The sequence below is a fragment of the Boleophthalmus pectinirostris genome, unplaced genomic scaffold (genome assembly GCF_026225935.1).
Source record: "Boleophthalmus pectinirostris isolate CB_2022bp ecotype Guang Dong unplaced genomic scaffold, ASM2622593v1 HiC_scaffold_15, whole genome shotgun sequence".
Taxonomy (NCBI): domain Eukaryota; kingdom Metazoa; phylum Chordata; class Actinopteri; order Gobiiformes; family Gobiidae; genus Boleophthalmus; species Boleophthalmus pectinirostris.
In genome coordinates, this window is record NW_026571070.1 from 17,747,537 (window position 1) to 17,765,908 (window position 18,372).

The 18,372-nt window shown below is 37.2% G+C and overlaps 1 protein-coding gene across 3 annotated transcripts in view; it reads left to right on the forward strand.

Moving 5' to 3' along the window:
- Positions 1–18,372, forward strand: part of ctnnd2a (catenin (cadherin-associated protein), delta 2a) — a 260,843-nt gene that overhangs the window by 179,454 nt on the left and 63,017 nt on the right. For all 3 annotated transcript variants that reach the window (XM_055150733.1, XM_055150734.1, XM_055150735.1), the window contains one exon: positions 7,751–7,964. In XM_055150733.1, coding sequence (XP_055006708.1) covers positions 7,751–7,964 — 214 coding nt within the window. The remainder of the gene's footprint in view (positions 1–7,750; positions 7,965–18,372) is intronic.

The following is an 18,372-nucleotide window of genomic DNA, read 5'->3' on the forward strand; positions in this document are numbered from 1 at the left end:
CAGAAACAAACCTGGAGTTGTGTATTGTTTCATTCGCACCTGTTTAACACACAAACCCTGTATATTTAGACTATTTAGTGTTCTTTTTTCAGACTGTAAATACTATGATGATGTCATGTGGTAATACAGGAAGTGTACCACTGTATTTTTAAACTCAAACACGTTCACTTGAATTATTTGGATCATCAGCCCTGGAATTTTCAATCTCTACTGATCTAAAGGTAAAAGGTAGCTGTTAACTTGAAAACTACCACTACATGATATTACAAGGAGGAACAGAGGCTTTTGAGCTTTGGAGATGTAGACAGGCTGATTGTAAAGGATTATTCAAATATGTGTGAATGCACAAAACACAACTCCAGGTATCTTTCTGAGGAGGTAACAACATTCTGACATGGCTAAAAGTCAATTTTGCGTAATATAAGACCTTTAACAGTAAGTGTTGTGTAGGAAGGCAAAAGGAGAAATTCAGTTTGTCAACTGGACAAACCTTTATTTGTTTTACAGCTCATCCAAGCTGTTTCTTCAGTTGTGGTCAGAATGCTGGTGGACACTTTATTATATCTACTTGAAGGGAGGAGCTAACTACAGTGAAACTGCTCTGAAACTAACACATCTAGTTGTTTACAGTTTCTTTTAGTTAGTTAAGGCTATTGAACTTGCACTGAGTGTGGGGTCTTATTAGCATAATCATTTAGGATCATAAGGGGTGCTTTCACACCTATGGGCTGGCCTGGCTGCCCCTATTGTTTTCTTTTCTTTGTTTTGATTTAAGTTTAAGGATGGAGTTGTAGATAGGTGATAGTTGGTGTCTGAGTCTCCCGTTTCTGTTCAAAGATGGATTGTCTTTCCTAACAAAAATAGCCTCTTTAACTCCTCTCTCAAACCAGTTCTTTTCTCTGGCTAAGATCTGGTCATTATCCTCCAAGGAGTGACCTGAGGCTTTTAGATGGAGTTGTACGGCAGACTGAGGTCCACTATTGCTCTTTCTTCTGTGTCAGTACATCGACTTGTGAAGTGGCTGTTTCTTTTTTTCCAGTGTAGCACTCACTGCAGTCTTCACTACACTGAATGGAGTAGACCACATTGCTTTGTTTGTGGCTAGGTGGTTTGTCCTTCGGGTGTTGTGTAAGAAGATTTTTTTGTGACAGTTTAAGTTCTTGGTTATGGGTTGGACTATATAAGAAATAGGCTGAAAATATAATACAGCAATAACTGTATGAGTTAAAAGGCAATGGCAAACCTCAGAAAAAGAGGTAATCAAGGTATACCGGCTATCTTCAGAATGTGCATCTATCCACCTCACCCCTCCTAGTGCCACAGCCTGTTTCTGAATGCTTGATCACACACATGCACACACACACCCCTACACACGCAAACACACAAACACACACACAAGCACGAAAGCACTCACTAAACTTCAGTCATCAGTGATTCATTTTGGGCAGAAGCCTTGTCGATATCCATTTATCCACTATTCTGCTTGAGTGGAGAGAAGTGCGCCCCTCCTCCTCCTGCCACCTGCCCCCTCGTCCCATTGCCATCCAGACACTCTTTAACTATACACATTCATCCTCTAATACTTTCAATTAGTGTCCCACAGTATCAGCAAAACATTGTAACAAATATATTGAATACCATTAGAATGCAATCACTGGCAATTCTGAATGACCCGATTATCATAATATAAATATACTATAGAGTCAATTGGGGCCATTTAGTATTGAAGGCATATGATGATTGCAGAAATTTGTGCGAAATGGTATATTCAACTTTGCATATTTAACTGTACTTATTTCTCTCACTACGGTATTTACTTTTACTATTACATAGAAGTAACTTGTGAACATTTGAAAGCACTTCTGTAATGTGTTGATTTATTTCTGTTAATTACACGTATTGCTTTTGATTAGATATGTCACAATACATCTTTAAACAAAAACAAAAATGGCAAAAAAAAAAAAGCATCCAATACCAAAAGTCCAGTGTTGTGATTATTGTGAGAAGAAAACATCATATTTTAACAAATATGTATGGTTATTGACATGTAACAAAACAAAAATCAAATCCTTAATTTTCTTTGATTCTAATCCTTTTTTCCTTCCTCTCATATGTGGCCAGTGTTATTAAATCAAACATTCTTAATGCAAAAGTAAAGTTATAGTAATATTAACAAGCACATAAAATGCACTGTACATATATGTTTATATTTATGGAGTCAAGATTGAATTGAAATGACTTTAATGTTGCTTCTAAAATGGTTATATTGTGACCTGAATCATCACAATTATTATCTTGACATCACTGCTCTACTTTAAAAATATTATATTTGATAGACTCTGCACTTTTCTGATTTAGTGTTAAGTTAATTTCAGATTCTGTTAGATGGACACTTATTGAAGCCAAAGTTAACAGATCAAAGGCAGTTTTAAAACTCATAATAAATATATATGCTTTCCCAGGTGCTGAAGTCACATTGCAAAAATGTATTTTTTTTATTTTTTATTTTTTTCATTCCAAAAAATAATCTCAAACTGCCAGCTTTTCAGATTGTTATCACCCAGCAAAGCATTAATTGCATTTTTGTATTGTTTGAACTGTAGCGGTTATAATTATATTTTGTCTTTAATGCATAGCTGTCTAGACTCCCTGTCCTCGTGCTTTTCTCTCCTGGGTAACCTTTGGAGAATAGACCTGGTTTAATGCGTGCATTGGCTCACTGGTTCAGAGCAGAGGAATTTATGGCTGCCCTCTTAACAAGTTATTTATCCATCCATTGCTTTCCTCCCATCTTTTCTGTCACTGTGTCATAAAGGGATGTCAAAAAGTGTGGCGTAACCTTTGAAACATCTCTGTCATTGTTCATGTGTCAGGGCTGAACAGTTATGGGGACGAAAATCTTCACATTAGCTCTCACTGGGTTTTCAAGGGCCCATCATCTGTGCTATTAGGGGCTGCTATTGGGGTCTGATAGTCACTTGTTAAAGGGCCTATCATGCTATTTTCTGATCTATGTTATAATGTTGTTTCCTCATCAAAAACATACGTGGAGTTGTGTTTTGTTTCATTAACACATGTTTAACACACAAATCCTGCATATTTAGATAGATTTCTTCTCTCAAACATAAAACACTCTGTCCCACTTTGGTAAAACAGGAAGTGCTCCACTGTGTTTCCGTACACCTTCACTAGAATAATTTGAATGATGTCAAGCCCTGCTTTTGCCAATCTCTAGTGAACTAAAGTTAAAGGAAGCTATTAACTTGAAAACTACTGCTTCATAACATCACAAGTTGAAACTGAGTATTTTTAGTTTTGGAGATGCAGACAGCTGTATAATAAAGGATTACTCAAACATGTGTGAATGAAACCAAACTTTTGCACCAATATATGACCTTTAAGCTATATTTATCTTTAGCAAGTTTCATGGATTATGATATGAATATAAAGATGAACTAGTGGCCAAAACAGCTCTGCAAATGTCATCAGGATGTTGAAATATTTTTTTCTGAGTACATCAAATGACCCTTTTGCTTGTAAATTTAGCAGAATACCACCTGTGCTCTTTATATTTTAACCTCTATAAACTAAGCAATATTTTACAAACCTGCCTTTTTACGCATATGTGATGGTTGCTCTTTTATGACTTTTATCTCCTTTTAAATGCTGTTGCAGAATTAGCTCAACAATATTAGGTAACCATAGGTTAATGTCCTGACTGACCTAGTTTAAAATACTCCAGAGAAAAATGTTAGCATAGGCCAGGAACTCAATTAACCCAAGTTTGAGAGGTTTTAAAATGCAGTTAGCCTTCACTGAGCTAAGTGCTGCGTACAAATGGGTGCATGATGGCCTGTACAACAATGCTATAAACATATGTAACATTACTAATTAAACTGAGTCAATCACTCACTTTTATTTTGATGTGAGTACATATGTTGTAAAGTGCAATTATGGAAACTATTCATTCTGACCTGAGTACAGTGACAGCAGGTCACTGTAGCTCCTTCTTTATTTGAGACAGATTTGTATTATTTTTCTCTATTTTATTTTTACTTGTACATATACATTTATGTAATTATGTCTTATTTGACAACAGTCTCTTGCTATTTCTCCACTTATTTACAATATATTATTACCATTTATATCTTTGCTCTTTGTTATTTATTTAATTACAGGTGGTTTTGTAGCTCAAAAATACCTAGAAAAACATGTATTCTGACTGTGAGCAGGGTTGCCTCTCCGTAGGTCTGACCTGTAACTTGGTCTGGTTTGGTTTCCATGGTTTAATACCATACAGGTTTAATGCCATACTGTGAAACATTCCACACAAAGCAATAACATCATGGAGAAAAGCATCTGATGGACCCACCCACCAGAAAAGTTACACAATGTACCTTTAAAAGGTAATAGTGCCACCCACATGTGATAATAAAGCTTTTACTATGAGACACTGCCTCCTGCTGCTGATCACTGCTGGCATCCCATATGTCTTGAATCATTAGGCTGCAGGTATGTGTTACCATGTCCCATCACTAGCTCTTTTTTTTCCTTTTCCTTTTCTTTTCCTTTTTTTTTTTTTTTTTTTTTTTTTTTTTTACACCTGCAACACCTCCTTTTCCCACAATCCCAGCTGTCACCACTGCTAACTGTTACCACAGCAATGCTCCTGTCGCCATGGGTTACCGAAAGTCAGGGCCAGTGGAGAACAGCGGGAGACAAAGACAAATCAATCTGCACTTCTAATCTTCTTTTACATGCAATACAGGGGTAGAGGTTGTGGCGAGATGCGCAGGTAGCTCACAGTGCAAAGTAATAGCACCATGGTTTTTATGGAGGGATAGATTAAGTGTGACACAAGCATAAAGAGGCAGAGAAAGGAGGAGGCGGAGGAGTGGGAGGAGAGGGGCGAGGGGTGAAGACAGCGGGGCACCACAAATCAGGTTGGTTGGAAAATGTGCGGCCATTGGTGCAAGGTTAGTTTGCTGTTCGCTGCATCCTTTAATCCGTTTTAATTGAATAGATAAGCAAAGTCATTTTGCTCGATAAACTCCTGCTGCGTCATCAAAAACCTGCGTCCGCTCTCTGCCCTCCAACACTTATGTTTTTTTAAATATATTTTTTTTCTTAATCCTGGTTTTATCGGGTGCAAAAACTATAAGTGGTTTTACCTCAAAATTTAAAGTATCCTATTGCAACTTTATCTAATTAGAATGAACATTTCAAAATATACCATCCCTTTGGCAGTGTCAATACAAGAACTGCCTGACTTCAACATAAAGGTGCACTATTTGTGATCCAGTGTCCACCACATGTTTGTCACCTTGGAGATGTTAATTCTTTGCCGTAATGTTACACAGTATGACATTAAATTTTACATGCAGCATGGAGACAAACAAGTGGTGCAGCCAGGCCAAGTTACAGGCCATATCTGTGGAAAGGTGATCCCACTCACAGTGAGAATGCATGATTTTTTGTGTATTTTAGCCATAAAGCACCTGCAGTTGAAATAAAAAAGATAAGTTTAACACCACTATGAAACATTTGCAATAACATCTACACGGAGAAGAGCAGACAACAAACCCCTCTATCAGAAAAGTTACTTGTTCTCACATTTTAAACATCTGACACTATGCATATGATTTATTTATATCGTCCCACAACACAATACAGCCACTTTAAAGAACCAAGTGAATCTCTTTGTTTGCTTTATGCACTTAGTTGTGGCAGATGTGTTGGCTTTCCACCGGAGACCGCACAATGAGTTTTGGATAAGTCATATTTTTTGTTCCTGTGAGAACTTCTCTGTCCATCTGGTGCTGCCGAGTTTAGCAAACACTGAAGATATTTGCTCGTCCTTGATTTCCCAGGTCTGTAGGAGGACGTACAGGAAGAGAGAAAAGGCCTGGCTTTCAAGGTCTCTGATTACGCACTTCAGACTTTGATTAAATAAGAGTTCTTTTTTTCACTTTATCACCCATCAACTTGCTCAAACACACTAGTTACTGCTAGAGGTAGTCAGTATTGACATGAATGAATACCTTATTTTTTTGCATTATCCTGATATCAGCCATATTCAGCCAGTATTTTAACAATGCATCAAGAATGTGATTAAAAAAATGCCTGAAAATGTCTTGGTGGAGGTCCAAGTCTAGTACAAAACTGGATAATGGACCATATGGACCATAAAATTAACCATATACATACAGAAATATCACTTCATTCTGTTTGGGAGATTACACTAAATGTTTTTTTTATTAATAAGGTCATGTTTAGTTGTTTTACTGATAGACGATATACTCGATATTCAAATTTGCACATCTTCAAAACAACAATTGCGACATGCATTTTTCAACATCTTCCTCCTGTAGCTGCCGCCATATGAATAGACCCCCACAGCGATTAGCCCATTTTAGCATTTAGCTGTACACCCCGTGGATTGGCCTGCACACATGCTGCTGTAAGTTGCCTGTCGCCCTGAGAACAATGCAGATCCCTGTGGTGTAACAGTGGAGAGACACAACCCAACGTGTAGGGCACTAGAAGGGAAGTATTTACATGTGACACCAACAGGAGAAGATTTTATATGTTGCACGACTGGTCTTTCATTGCGATGCCAGACTAATCATCATGTCTTGTACTGTTATGAACTGGCTTCTATCTTTGGTCTCACTATTTGTAATGACAGCTATTACAATCTGGTGATATGAAACTAATGGGAAAAATAAATATGTATAAGTCTTTAACTTATAATTAAATATATTGTTTGAACTTTTGTATAAAAACTGATCCAGCTTTTTCAGTTCCGTTACGCATTCCAATAAAACAGCTTTAAGTGTCTGCCAATTCCCAATATTGACCGAGGCTGAATGCAGCATTTATTTCCTTTAAACAAAAAGAAAATAAGATGAAACTGACCCAAATGTGTTATGTAGCTGTTATTTAACCACAGAACTGCTTTGTATAAATACAAGTTCAAATATTATGAACATTTCTGAGCCGACTACCACCAGTAAATTGTGTTATTACATGGCAAGGCAAGTTTATTTGTACAGCACAATTCATACACAAAGTAATTCAAAGTGCTTTACAGAGAAAGAAAGATAAAATAACATCATTTCAATGTATATGTTCAACCAGGATATTGACTGAACCTGAAGCTGATATCCTATCCAGCACATTTTTTTTCAGTACCATTGCCGATATCAGTGTAGGACTGGTGCATCCCTAATAAAAACACCTATTTTTTACTGGTCTTTCTATGGGTATAAACAAAAAACTAGCAAATCTCTTTTGAATTGTATATTTATTTTCCAAATAATGAAAAGCCCTCATAGATCAAATTAAATAGGCCATCTGAAATGTATGTTATTATTTCAATATAACTAACAGAAATGACTCATAATCACGCAATTTAAAATAAAGGAATTTGATTTGTGTTCTGCTGGAGTGGACTGGTGTCTCGTGCTGTCCTGAGAGGCAGTTTGTTAGGATGTCATTCACTATGAGAAGAGCAATGGGGCGCACTGATTTTGCTGTAATTAAGTGTCATTTTATTTTATGAAGCACAGTCATTAGCTGTGTCATAGTGGTTTTAATTAGTGCACGCCTAGTTGTTGAATAGATTTGAACTAAAATGACAGGTAATGAGGATAAAAGACAGCAATCTTAGTTTACAACACAAGGGCTATCAACCAAACAAGATATTTAAGTTACTAATGAATAATAATGGGACAAATTTTGTTTCTAGATTCGGAGACAAGGAGGTATTCAGCTTCTTGTGGACCTGCTAGACCACCGAATGAGTGAAGTGCACCGCAGCGCTTGTGGGGCGTTGAGAAATCTGGTTTATGGCAAAGCGAATGATGAGAACAAAGTGGCTCTGAAGAATTGTGGAGGGATCCCGGCTTTGGTCCGTCTTCTGAGAAAGACTGGAGATGTGGAAATCAGAGAACTCGTAACAGGTAAGATCTTTGTGGCAAGTGAAGTGGAGCACCTGCTGTTCAAATATTAAATTGGTTAGGTCTAGTTTTGTTCTGTTTAGTCCTGGGTTCAGTGTTTATAAATGAACATAGTTTAGTTTTGGTTTAGCAGATTAACTAACTAGTTTACTCAGTGGTTATACATGTAAAATGTTGCTACTTTTCTACCTTTAATATAGCATTTGGGTAAAGACAGCTTGTCATAACATGCAATTACTATATGTATACAATAATAATATATATTAAAGAGCCCATATTACACTATATTCTAATCTGTTATAATGTTTCCTCATCAAAAACATACCCGGAGTTGTGTTTTGTTTCCTTCACACATGTTGAACACACAAACAAGCATATTTAAGTTGAGTTCTTCTTTTAGACACCACCTCATGATGTCATGTGGTAATTCAGGAAATGCTTCACTGTGTTTTTTATTGTCTACACCTTCACTAGTGTCATTTGGATCATTTCAGCCCCAGAATTGCCAATCTTTCCTGAACAAAAGATAAAAGGTAGCTGTTAACTTGAAAACTACGCATTCAGGACAGTACAAGGTGGAACAGAGCATTCTGAGCTTCAGAGATGCAGACAAACTAATAAAAAAAATTACTCAAACATGTGTGAATGAAAAAAAAAACACAACTCCAAGTATGTTTTTCATATTATCAGTTTTGCATAATATAAGACCTTTAAACTACAGGTAGGGTCCAAAATCCTATTGCTAAAACCACGAAATACAATATTATAATGAATTTCACAGACATAGTATTTATCACATTTTGACCTTTGCAGTATGAGTGTGTATATCGGAACTAAGTTTGTCCAATACACCCCCCTTGAGACCCCCAGGTATGACCCCACTATAAAATGTCAGAGTGTATTTTGGACTGCATACCTATGGGAGCAAATGAAAAGGGCTTTACAGTTGGAAAATCAAGGTCAGTCACGCTTCCATGCGCCCACCTACGCACTGCTTGACTCATTGTATATAGTGTACATTTGGAGAGTTATGCAACACTCAAGCAACAATCTCTCTGAAAATAATGCCATTCTTAAATAGGATTGACAGACTCTTCTGGTAAAACAATTGCTATGGTTGCTGAATGAATACACTCTTTTGTATGCACACATTCAATTAAATTAGCTTTTAAGCTTCTATATTACACAAAATTGCCTCTTCATGCTGTGTTAGAATGCTGTTACCTCCTCAAAAACATACCTGGAGTTGTGTTTTGTTTCATTCACAAAGTTCAGTAGAGATCAGCTATTCCAGGGCTGAAATTACCCAGATGAATCTAGTGAAGGTGTATGGAGTTTAAAAACACAGTGTAGCGCTTCTTGTATTACAGAAGGTGGTTTCTGTCTGAGAGAAGAACGCAGCTTAAATATGCAGGATTTATGTGTTAAACATGTGTGAATGAAACAAAACAAAAATCCAGGTATGTTTGTGATGAGGAAACAACATTATAACATAGATCATATCATAAAAAATGTAGCGTGTCTATATGGTATCTTTTTTAACTATTTCTTTGTCTGTGGTATTCTCCTGTGAAACCTGCTGGTCTTGAACTGCAAAGCACTGGATGATTTAATGAAACAGAATACTACTGGGTCAGAGGCTATCTTTCCTGTAACCAATTAATGGAGCTTGAGAAATGTAGAAGATGCATAGTTTCATATAGACTTATTTTAATCTAGCTCATTCTCAAATAGGAAAGTCTTTTGCATACTTTGAGAGCATTTGAGTTCAACTATGAAACCATGCAGTGTATTAACACATGCAAATATGGGTTCTGAGGTGTATATGAAATTTTAACTCACCTTGCCACACGCATACATTAATTTGCTCTCCTGAAATATTTCTTAGGTTGAATAATTAATTTGATTTCCCTTTAAGCAAACACTAACTGCATGCAGATAGTGAACTCTTGGGCACTACACCACTGGCTCAACTACACCATTTCACTGTGGGTACAGTGATTCTCCAGCATGACATTGGTTCTTGTGCCCTAGGATAGGTATTAATGATGCCCTGCTGTGGGGGCATCTGGGCATGTGGACAGGATTCAACCTATGAAGATGTAAATGGGCTACTAACAGTACCGTTTATGTTTGGCTCCGAGTGAGAAGTGACCTAGGATTGGTTGGAAGCCGAGTACTTGCAGGTGCTAGACTGTGAGGATTGCTGTTGAAAAAATTTACATTTATTTGACATTTTTAAAAGGTGTTTGGAATAAAATGCTATGTATGGTTTTAATTTTTATTTTTTTTATTTTTTTTAATCTTGAGGTGATGTTAAAAGATTTAACTTTAGGCTTTTTTCCACAAGACAGGGCCAGACACGAGACTGGGTTCACGAGAACCAGATGAAAAAGATTTTTACATAATAATACAGAATTTGTATTTACTTAATTTAATATTTTTATTGTTACTCTAACAGTGCTTTTTGACACTGCGGCTTCTCAAAAGATGCAACTCACCAGCACTTAACCTTTTTAGCCCAACCCAAATGGGGAAACAATCTTGCAAGATTATTCTTCTCATTTGTGCACAATTTTGTGGCAATTTTGTCTTGCAAGATCTTGTGACACGAGATTTTGTACTATCCCTATTAAGGCTATTAGGCAATATGATGTGCAATAAAGACCATACAGACTATTATTTTAGTAGTCGTTTAGTTGATTACTAGACTAGACAAACAAATATATCTGTTATTTAATTAATCAATATATTATTTATCACATCAACATTTTGGAATACAATGTACAATTAAAATGTATGTGTTTAAAAAAGAAAACAAAAAACACACACAAAAAAACATGTTGACTGAATGTTTATAGAGAATATTTACAAATAAAGAAAAGCCTCTGTAGTCCCGATCATAATTAATGATAACTTAAATCAACAATTATTTTAGTAGTCGACTGGTTACAAATATTCTGATTAATGGCTGCGGGCCAGTTTTGTGTCATTTTAAACTTCCCTTGATCTGGTGAATGCCCTCAGTGAATGCATTTGGGAGTTAGTTTGTGTCTGTAACTTTATGACAAAGTTGTCCATGGTTGAGATCAGCTTCAGGCAGATAAATATACAGGATAAGCTGCTTAGAATCATGGAAGTCAGTTGGATTTTGTCCAATTTGTCTGACTTACGGTCACAGCAAAGTCAAGTATCTCTTCATATACGCTCATCTCCAATTGCCTTCGTATCTCGATTGTAAAGCCTCACATCTCATGTTCTTGAGTTTTTTCTTTGTTCGTTTTACTATTGGACTTGGTCTTGTATCAGAAACTGCCCCTTGAGTATATACAGTATCTTCAACTTATCATCATTGTTCCTCAGACAAAAGCCTCCTTGTAGCACCAGGTTAGTGTTGAGATAAGAGAAACATGTGGGAGCTCATACAGGCGGATCAGACATACACCAAGATAATGTGCACTCCATACAGACAGAGATGGAAACACATACAAGATGAACATACACAAGCTGCAAGATTAATTTAAATCATATAGAAGTAACAGCTGTTCAGGTATTCTATGTCACTTTTCTGGTGGATTTGGATCTCCATGGTGATGTTATTATCTTGTCTTCACTATTTCACGTTGTAGCATTAAATAACCTGCATGTCTTTATGAGTTAAAAATGCTGTAAAATTCATTCTTGCTGGGATTCACCTCTCCATAGATCTGACCTCTAACTTGGCCTGGTGTTGTCGTACATTATAACTTTAATGCTATAGTGTGGAACATTCTAGGCAAAGGAGCAACATCTGCCTGGAGACAAGCAGATGGTGGCTTCTCTTCTGGAAAAGTTACTTTGTGCATCTTAAATGGTCATAACAAGAAATCTCAGTTATTTAGATAATATAACAATATAAAGATTTATGTGATTGCGGTTATCTCCATGCATCTTTATTTTTTGTACAACCTGCACACATATTTTAGCACCTATTTTAGTATTTTAGCCTTCTCCTCCCAAAAATGAATGTTCCTTTGAATGTGCACTGCGTTATGAATCTTGATTTCGAATAACAGATTGCAAATCCAACTGCAAAATAATTTAGGCTTATTACGTAGCTGCTTGGATGCAAACTTTACGATCAAGTCTGTTCAGTTTGACTTTTAACCTGGCCCACCTTTTTACACTCACTTTCTGGCCAGGGAATAGGCCCATCAAGGGATCATTACAATGACAGCCAGAGCGCACAGGGAGGATTTTTCCCCAACCTTTCAAGACCACTCCTGCTGATAACAGTCCAGTGGAGATGGGGAGCACTGAGAGCCAGCCAGAGAAAGGACATCTTGTATTTTGTATTGGCGTTTGACTGACACCTCCTTACTGTTGACATGGCTATCACCGATGAGACAGCGAGGGAGATGGCAGATATGGAGGACATAAAGAAAGCCAAAAGTAAAAATGTCCAAACTCCAAAGATATGTCCCTCCATCCATCACTGTGAATTGGGTAGAGCGAAATGTCATGGGTGAAGGGAAGACTAAAAATCCCTCCCTTTGCTCCCATAATAATGTTACTGTAAAAGTACAGTTTATTAACAATAGCATTACTTGAGTATGTTAAGAATTACTGTACAAGTTATTACTTCTATTTTTATTGAAACTGTATTACTACTACTATTACTACTAGTAGTACTACTAATACATTGTAACCATGTTTTAGAATGAAATGCGGTATAGCTTTAAATCAAGTTTCCTTAGTAAAGGCTTTAATAAGCACTGGTTATTGTTTTAAAGCATGTATAAACTGGTAAACTGCTATCAGAAAATGCCCTCTAAAAGTTTTCTAAAAGTTTTATTTTGAAAACAAAACTAAATCTGTTTGTCATGACAAATTACAGAGAGCTTATTTGTGATGGGAACAATCTGACAAAGTCTCATCTTTCTAGATTGGGCATTTAAGGAAGTCGAATGAAGTAAGTATTAGTATGCACTCTTCTACCTCAAATTTGAGGTATTAACACATTTTTCAAATACTTAATTAGTTCATGCTTTGTTTTTGGCACTCGCTGTTCTGTCAGGGGAGGGCAGAACAGGGAGGGGGCTATGTGGTGGCAGTATGAGGAGTGCTGCAGAGAACTTCCTGGTTATGTAGGCTTGTGGGTGGAGCTTGTGATCTCTAATAACTAAAAGGAGAGTTCAAATAGAGTCAGTGAGAGATCACAAGATCAATCAAACATGATTGTTGATAATAGTGTAATAAGCAGCTTATTAATGCTTACACTCAAGTTTTGTTGTTAATGACTTATTTACAGTATTAAGCACCTATAGATGATAGTTAATGCTTTATAAGTGCTTATTATAGACTTATAAATTCTTTACTAAGGAAACATAGAACCCCAACTCTCTCTCTCAGACAGTAAGTAGCAGTTGTTTCCTATAACTTCTTTAATTGGATAAATGTTTTTCTTTCCTAAACTAAAAGAAGTAAAAGTCAGTTAGTCCATTTAACATTGTCTCTCACATTGACACTCAACTCATTGAAATTCACACATTCAAACTATTTGATTTTGTTTGAGTCTTTGCCCTTTAGTGTTTCACTTAGTGAAACTGTCATGTATGACTCTTGTTTGCTCATGTACTTGTTACAATTCACAAGTCTCGGTGTCGGTTAAACAACACCTGCTTTGACTTTTAACTATTTTCACATTACAATTAGTTCTTCTCAGGTACTAAGGCTTCTTTTCATTCTGAAGAACATGAAGAATGTGTGCCCTTAGTGAATGCATATGAGAATCTTTGTGTTATCTCTGCAAACAGCTTGCCACTTTCTGGAAATGGACAAAAGTATGTGTGTCCATAATAGCAACTATGGTTATGGGGCTGCTGTGATGATTTCAGCCTCATTCAATATAATGGTATTTTGGTAAATTTAACTAGCTCCAGGGCAGGTTGTTTAAAAATGCATAACTGCACAAAAAGTGAACTCTTCCTCTAGAGAAGAAATATTATTTCAAAATATGTAAAAATCAAGGTAGAAATAAATCTACAAAACAAATGGTTTAGTCACCTCATATATCTGCTAAACTCAAAACACAAATAGTGTTCCACATTTAAAGATGGTATCTTATGCAAACAAGAGCTTGAATAATTTTAATAATGATTCAAAATGTAGAAAAATAAAATGTGATTCACGGGTGCCATAGATTTTAACTATACAGCAGTCATACTCATATGTCATATATGGAGGGCAAGAAATATTAATTGTAGGGCCGGGCACGTTAACGTTTTTGCGTTAACTAATCAAGTCATTAACGCTGACAATTATTTTAATGCCGTTAACGCAGTTTTTATTATTTATTTATTTATTTTATTGTAAACGTCTGTTTCTCACTGGGTTTTATTTTGAAAAAGTCCACCGCAAGCGTTTCTTTAAGTTTGATGTCTTTTCTTTACACTTTTTTCTGACCACATGAGATGCAACGTGCCCGAGCCTCCGCGAGCCGCGGGCCCGGCCGCGGGTTGTGACTCTGGCCGGACCAGCCGTGCTCTCTGAGCTGAGCTTGTTTCTTTAGTGCTGCAGGGGAGTCACTGATTTACCCAGATACCATTGGAAGAGAAAATGTGATTGGTCCATTTCCATGCCATTATATTAACCCTTTGTTTCCCAAGAAATATCAGTCCAAGTTTATAACAATGATCTAGAAATTATTACTAATGTAGTGTTTATTACTCACTGCATAAAAAATATTCAAAAAATATATTAGTCCATTCAGTATTTTTATATTTATATTTCTTGAGCCTTCACTGAATACCTTGAAGGCTCTGAGGGTTCACCTGTGAAAGAAATGCTGTTTACACAACAAATGTATGGCTCTTTCATTTACATTGCCAATAAAAGTGCACTATACTCTACTTTTTAAATGGTTTTGCGTATAACATGCGATTAATCGCGATTAATCGAAAATAATTTTTTTCATTTTTGCCCAGCCCTAATTAATTGTTAATATTATTGTCCAGTACAATGATGTGATTTCATCTAAAACTCAGCAATATGTTTAGACTGCAGTTGCAGTAGTAGTTGTTGTAGGGGTAGTAGTGGTAATATTATTCATGGTCAAATACTAGTGTAGGAAAAATCATAACCAGAGGACATGTGTGAGAACTGACACGTTTTCAGTGTCGTCAGTCTTGAGCTGCTTTCTCCTCTAATGCATGGCCCTGCCTGAGTCACAGCACATCAGCCTCCTCATTACTCCCTCTTTGTTGTCAGCCTTCATCAAATCCACTTTTCTCTTCTTTTTGATTAAAGAATCTGTTTAGGCCTTTGGATATGAGACTGGGCACGCAGCATTTTGGGTGACCGGAAAAACCTTACCCTCAACCATTTACCCTATCTCTGTGTCACTTGTGAAGTTTAAATTTAGCCTGGCTGCATTGGCTTCCTAAGGTCTCAGCGTGAGGTAGATAGGGAGAAGTCAAGGCTTCCGGGGCTGTCAGTCAAAGGCGGGTCGATGCAGAGGCTTTGTGTGTCAATAGGAGATGCTATCCTCACATGTAGCTCACCTTGAGGCAGTGGACCGTGCTGTAACTCAGCTGCATTCAATACAAGTACTGAGAATGAGTTTCGTCGCACAAACTCAATGCAGGCACATTTTAGTCTTTTAGTCTGTCACAACAAATCAGCATTGCAAATTATAGTCATCATCCCAAAAACGCGCTTTGTTTGGTAGCATCCTGTCACCCTCAAATTACCTCTCTGTGTAAGTCTCCAAATACTAAAGGTGTTTTGTTAAAGTCCTACCCTGCTATTAGAAAGAGCTTGAAGACATTTAAATGAGTATTTGGATTCTCACACAATATCTTCACAAGAATGTTTTCCTCAGCTGCCACTGTTATAAAATGGATAGTGTCCTGGAGAAATTGCAGTGCAGCATTTTCACTGTGGGAGGTCCCATTTCAAATGAAACCTCCACCGCACATACTGACAATTTCCTTCGCAGGGCATGGTGGTATTTTTAACTGACAAGTCTTTTTCAATCAAAACTTACACGGAGAGTTTATGTGACCTCAGAGTCAAATCGCCAACTAGAAGGTCGCTTCCAGACACTTTTTCACATAAAAAGATCACTATTTAATTGTGTGTTTTTGGAGGATGCATTACTTGTGTCATTTGTCGTCTTTGACTCTTCCGCAGGTTTTGACCCCTCCGCTAACTAATTCAAATAGAGAAGCGCAGATGAAGGCTGTTTAATAAAACATTGCCACTTGGGGCCTAACAGTCCTCACTCTCCCTTTACAAGTCATACTCTCATTAATTCATGAATTCATGCAATCATCTCCCTATTTCCCCAAACCGCCGTGCTCTTTGGAAACTGTCTGTCAGGAGTCTGGAGGGAGAGACCTGAGAGGGGACACAGGACAGGGATAAAAGAGGAAAGAATAAAAGAGGGAATATGAAAGACGAGAAGTATGATGTCACTGCCTCCTGGATATATGATGTCATTTATTAAGACTTTTCTCATATTTCTAATCCAACCTCACACCAGTCCAAGTTTGATCATTTCATTCATTCTACTTTGATGTCTGACAGTGAGTTTCTAAGGTTCTGTATAACTCTAAATGGACTCTTGTGAGCATTAAGCCATGTTATAAAGTTTACCTCCACAAAATATTCCTGGATTTGTGTTTTGTTTCTTTCACACATGTTTGAGTAATCCTTTATTATTAGTTTGTCTACTTCTCCAAAGCTCAAAATGCTCCATTCCACATCATGATGTCATGTAGTTAATGTTTTTAAGTTAACAGTGCCCGTTACCTTTAGTTCTGGAGAGATGGACAATTCCAGGGCTGAGATTATCCAAATTATTCTAGTGAAGGTTTATGGAGTTTAAAAACAGTGGATCCCTTCCTGTATTACTACATGACATCATGAAGTGGATTAAAGTGTTTTCTGTTTGAGGGCCAGTTTACACAAGAACGCTTGCGGGTAAAAACAACAAAATATTTTATCGGAAGTGCCTTTTGTTTAGACTGTGATGGCGCATTTGGAGCTTAAATACGCAAAAATCTGAAACCACCCTCCAGAGTGGAAAAATTAATTACACCCCACCATAGCGTTTCTGTTTGCACTGCCCAAGACGCAGAACTCTGATCAGATCTGCTCACGTCGCGTACGCGTTTACGTCACGTACATCACCACCATCGAATTCCACACACTTTTGCGTCACCGTATGCACGCAGATTTTCTCCCGAAAACACTCGTCTAAACGCGGAATAAAAAGTGAAGACGCGATGCCACTTTTGCGTCTTGCGCCTGGTTTGTGCGTTTATCATGTGTGTAAAGTATCAAAGTTTCTCGATATTATCTATATATTATCTTTCTGCGGTTAGTCAAGGAACCTTGCAGAGAGAGCTTTGTGAGAGGCTGATTAGTGAAAGTGAATGTTCCGACACACACGCATACACACACACATATACACACACACTGAGGCTGAGTGCTGACACTTCACTGGTGCCAAACACAATACAAGGTCATCGGCTTATTATCACCCACCTCGTCTTGTCCCCTCCTGCGCCTCTCTCACTCACACATTAGCACCCACTGACTCCGTCTATGTCGGCAATTTTACATAAATTTCAAACCATCGTCTCACCCCACTTTTTTTTCCTATAGCAACTTTATTCCTTCCCATTTTATTATTGTATGCTATTTTTTGGCAGGGTGCATTTAAATTCTTCATCATAATACTGCTCTCATATTCCTCCCACTCATGTCTGTCATTTGCACAGTGTCATTATGAGTGGCAGTGCAGAACATTTCGAGACAACACTAACTTTGCTGCTAGCAAAACTGGCTGCTACTCAAGATGTAGCCTCTGTTGCAGCTGTATGCAGTGAGAAAAGAGAAGGTGATAATAAAGTGGAGTGTTGTTTGGGATGTTGGAGCGAAGTAGAGTTGCATTTTGTATTTGATACTACTAGAACCAAACTTGTTATAAATATAGAGCATGCATAGTGTCATATCATTAAAAGCATAATTCTGAAAAGTTGGAGCTAAAATAAAGTAGAGTAGAATAAATTAATACTTTGCAGCTAAAGTCATCAACATTCCCAAGGGGTGTGCAGCTAACTAAAAGCACTACTCTGTTTGAAGCTCCGTTACTCAAGTTAGATTTAATCTGAGCTTTATTTTAACACAGTCTGACAAGAAAGAACTGACTTTGTTGGAACTACAACAGGTGAGAGGATGTGTGCTCTTAAACAAGTCTGTCACACATGAAATACAGTCACGAGCTACCGGCATTAACCAGTTTTCAGTGAGTCACTCTGACCTTTTCTGTTGAAAATCAAAAACTTAAACAAAACCATGAATGCTTGTTTTCTCAAGGTCCTGAAAATGTGTTGTTTAAATCCATTTGTACTTTTTCTTGAGT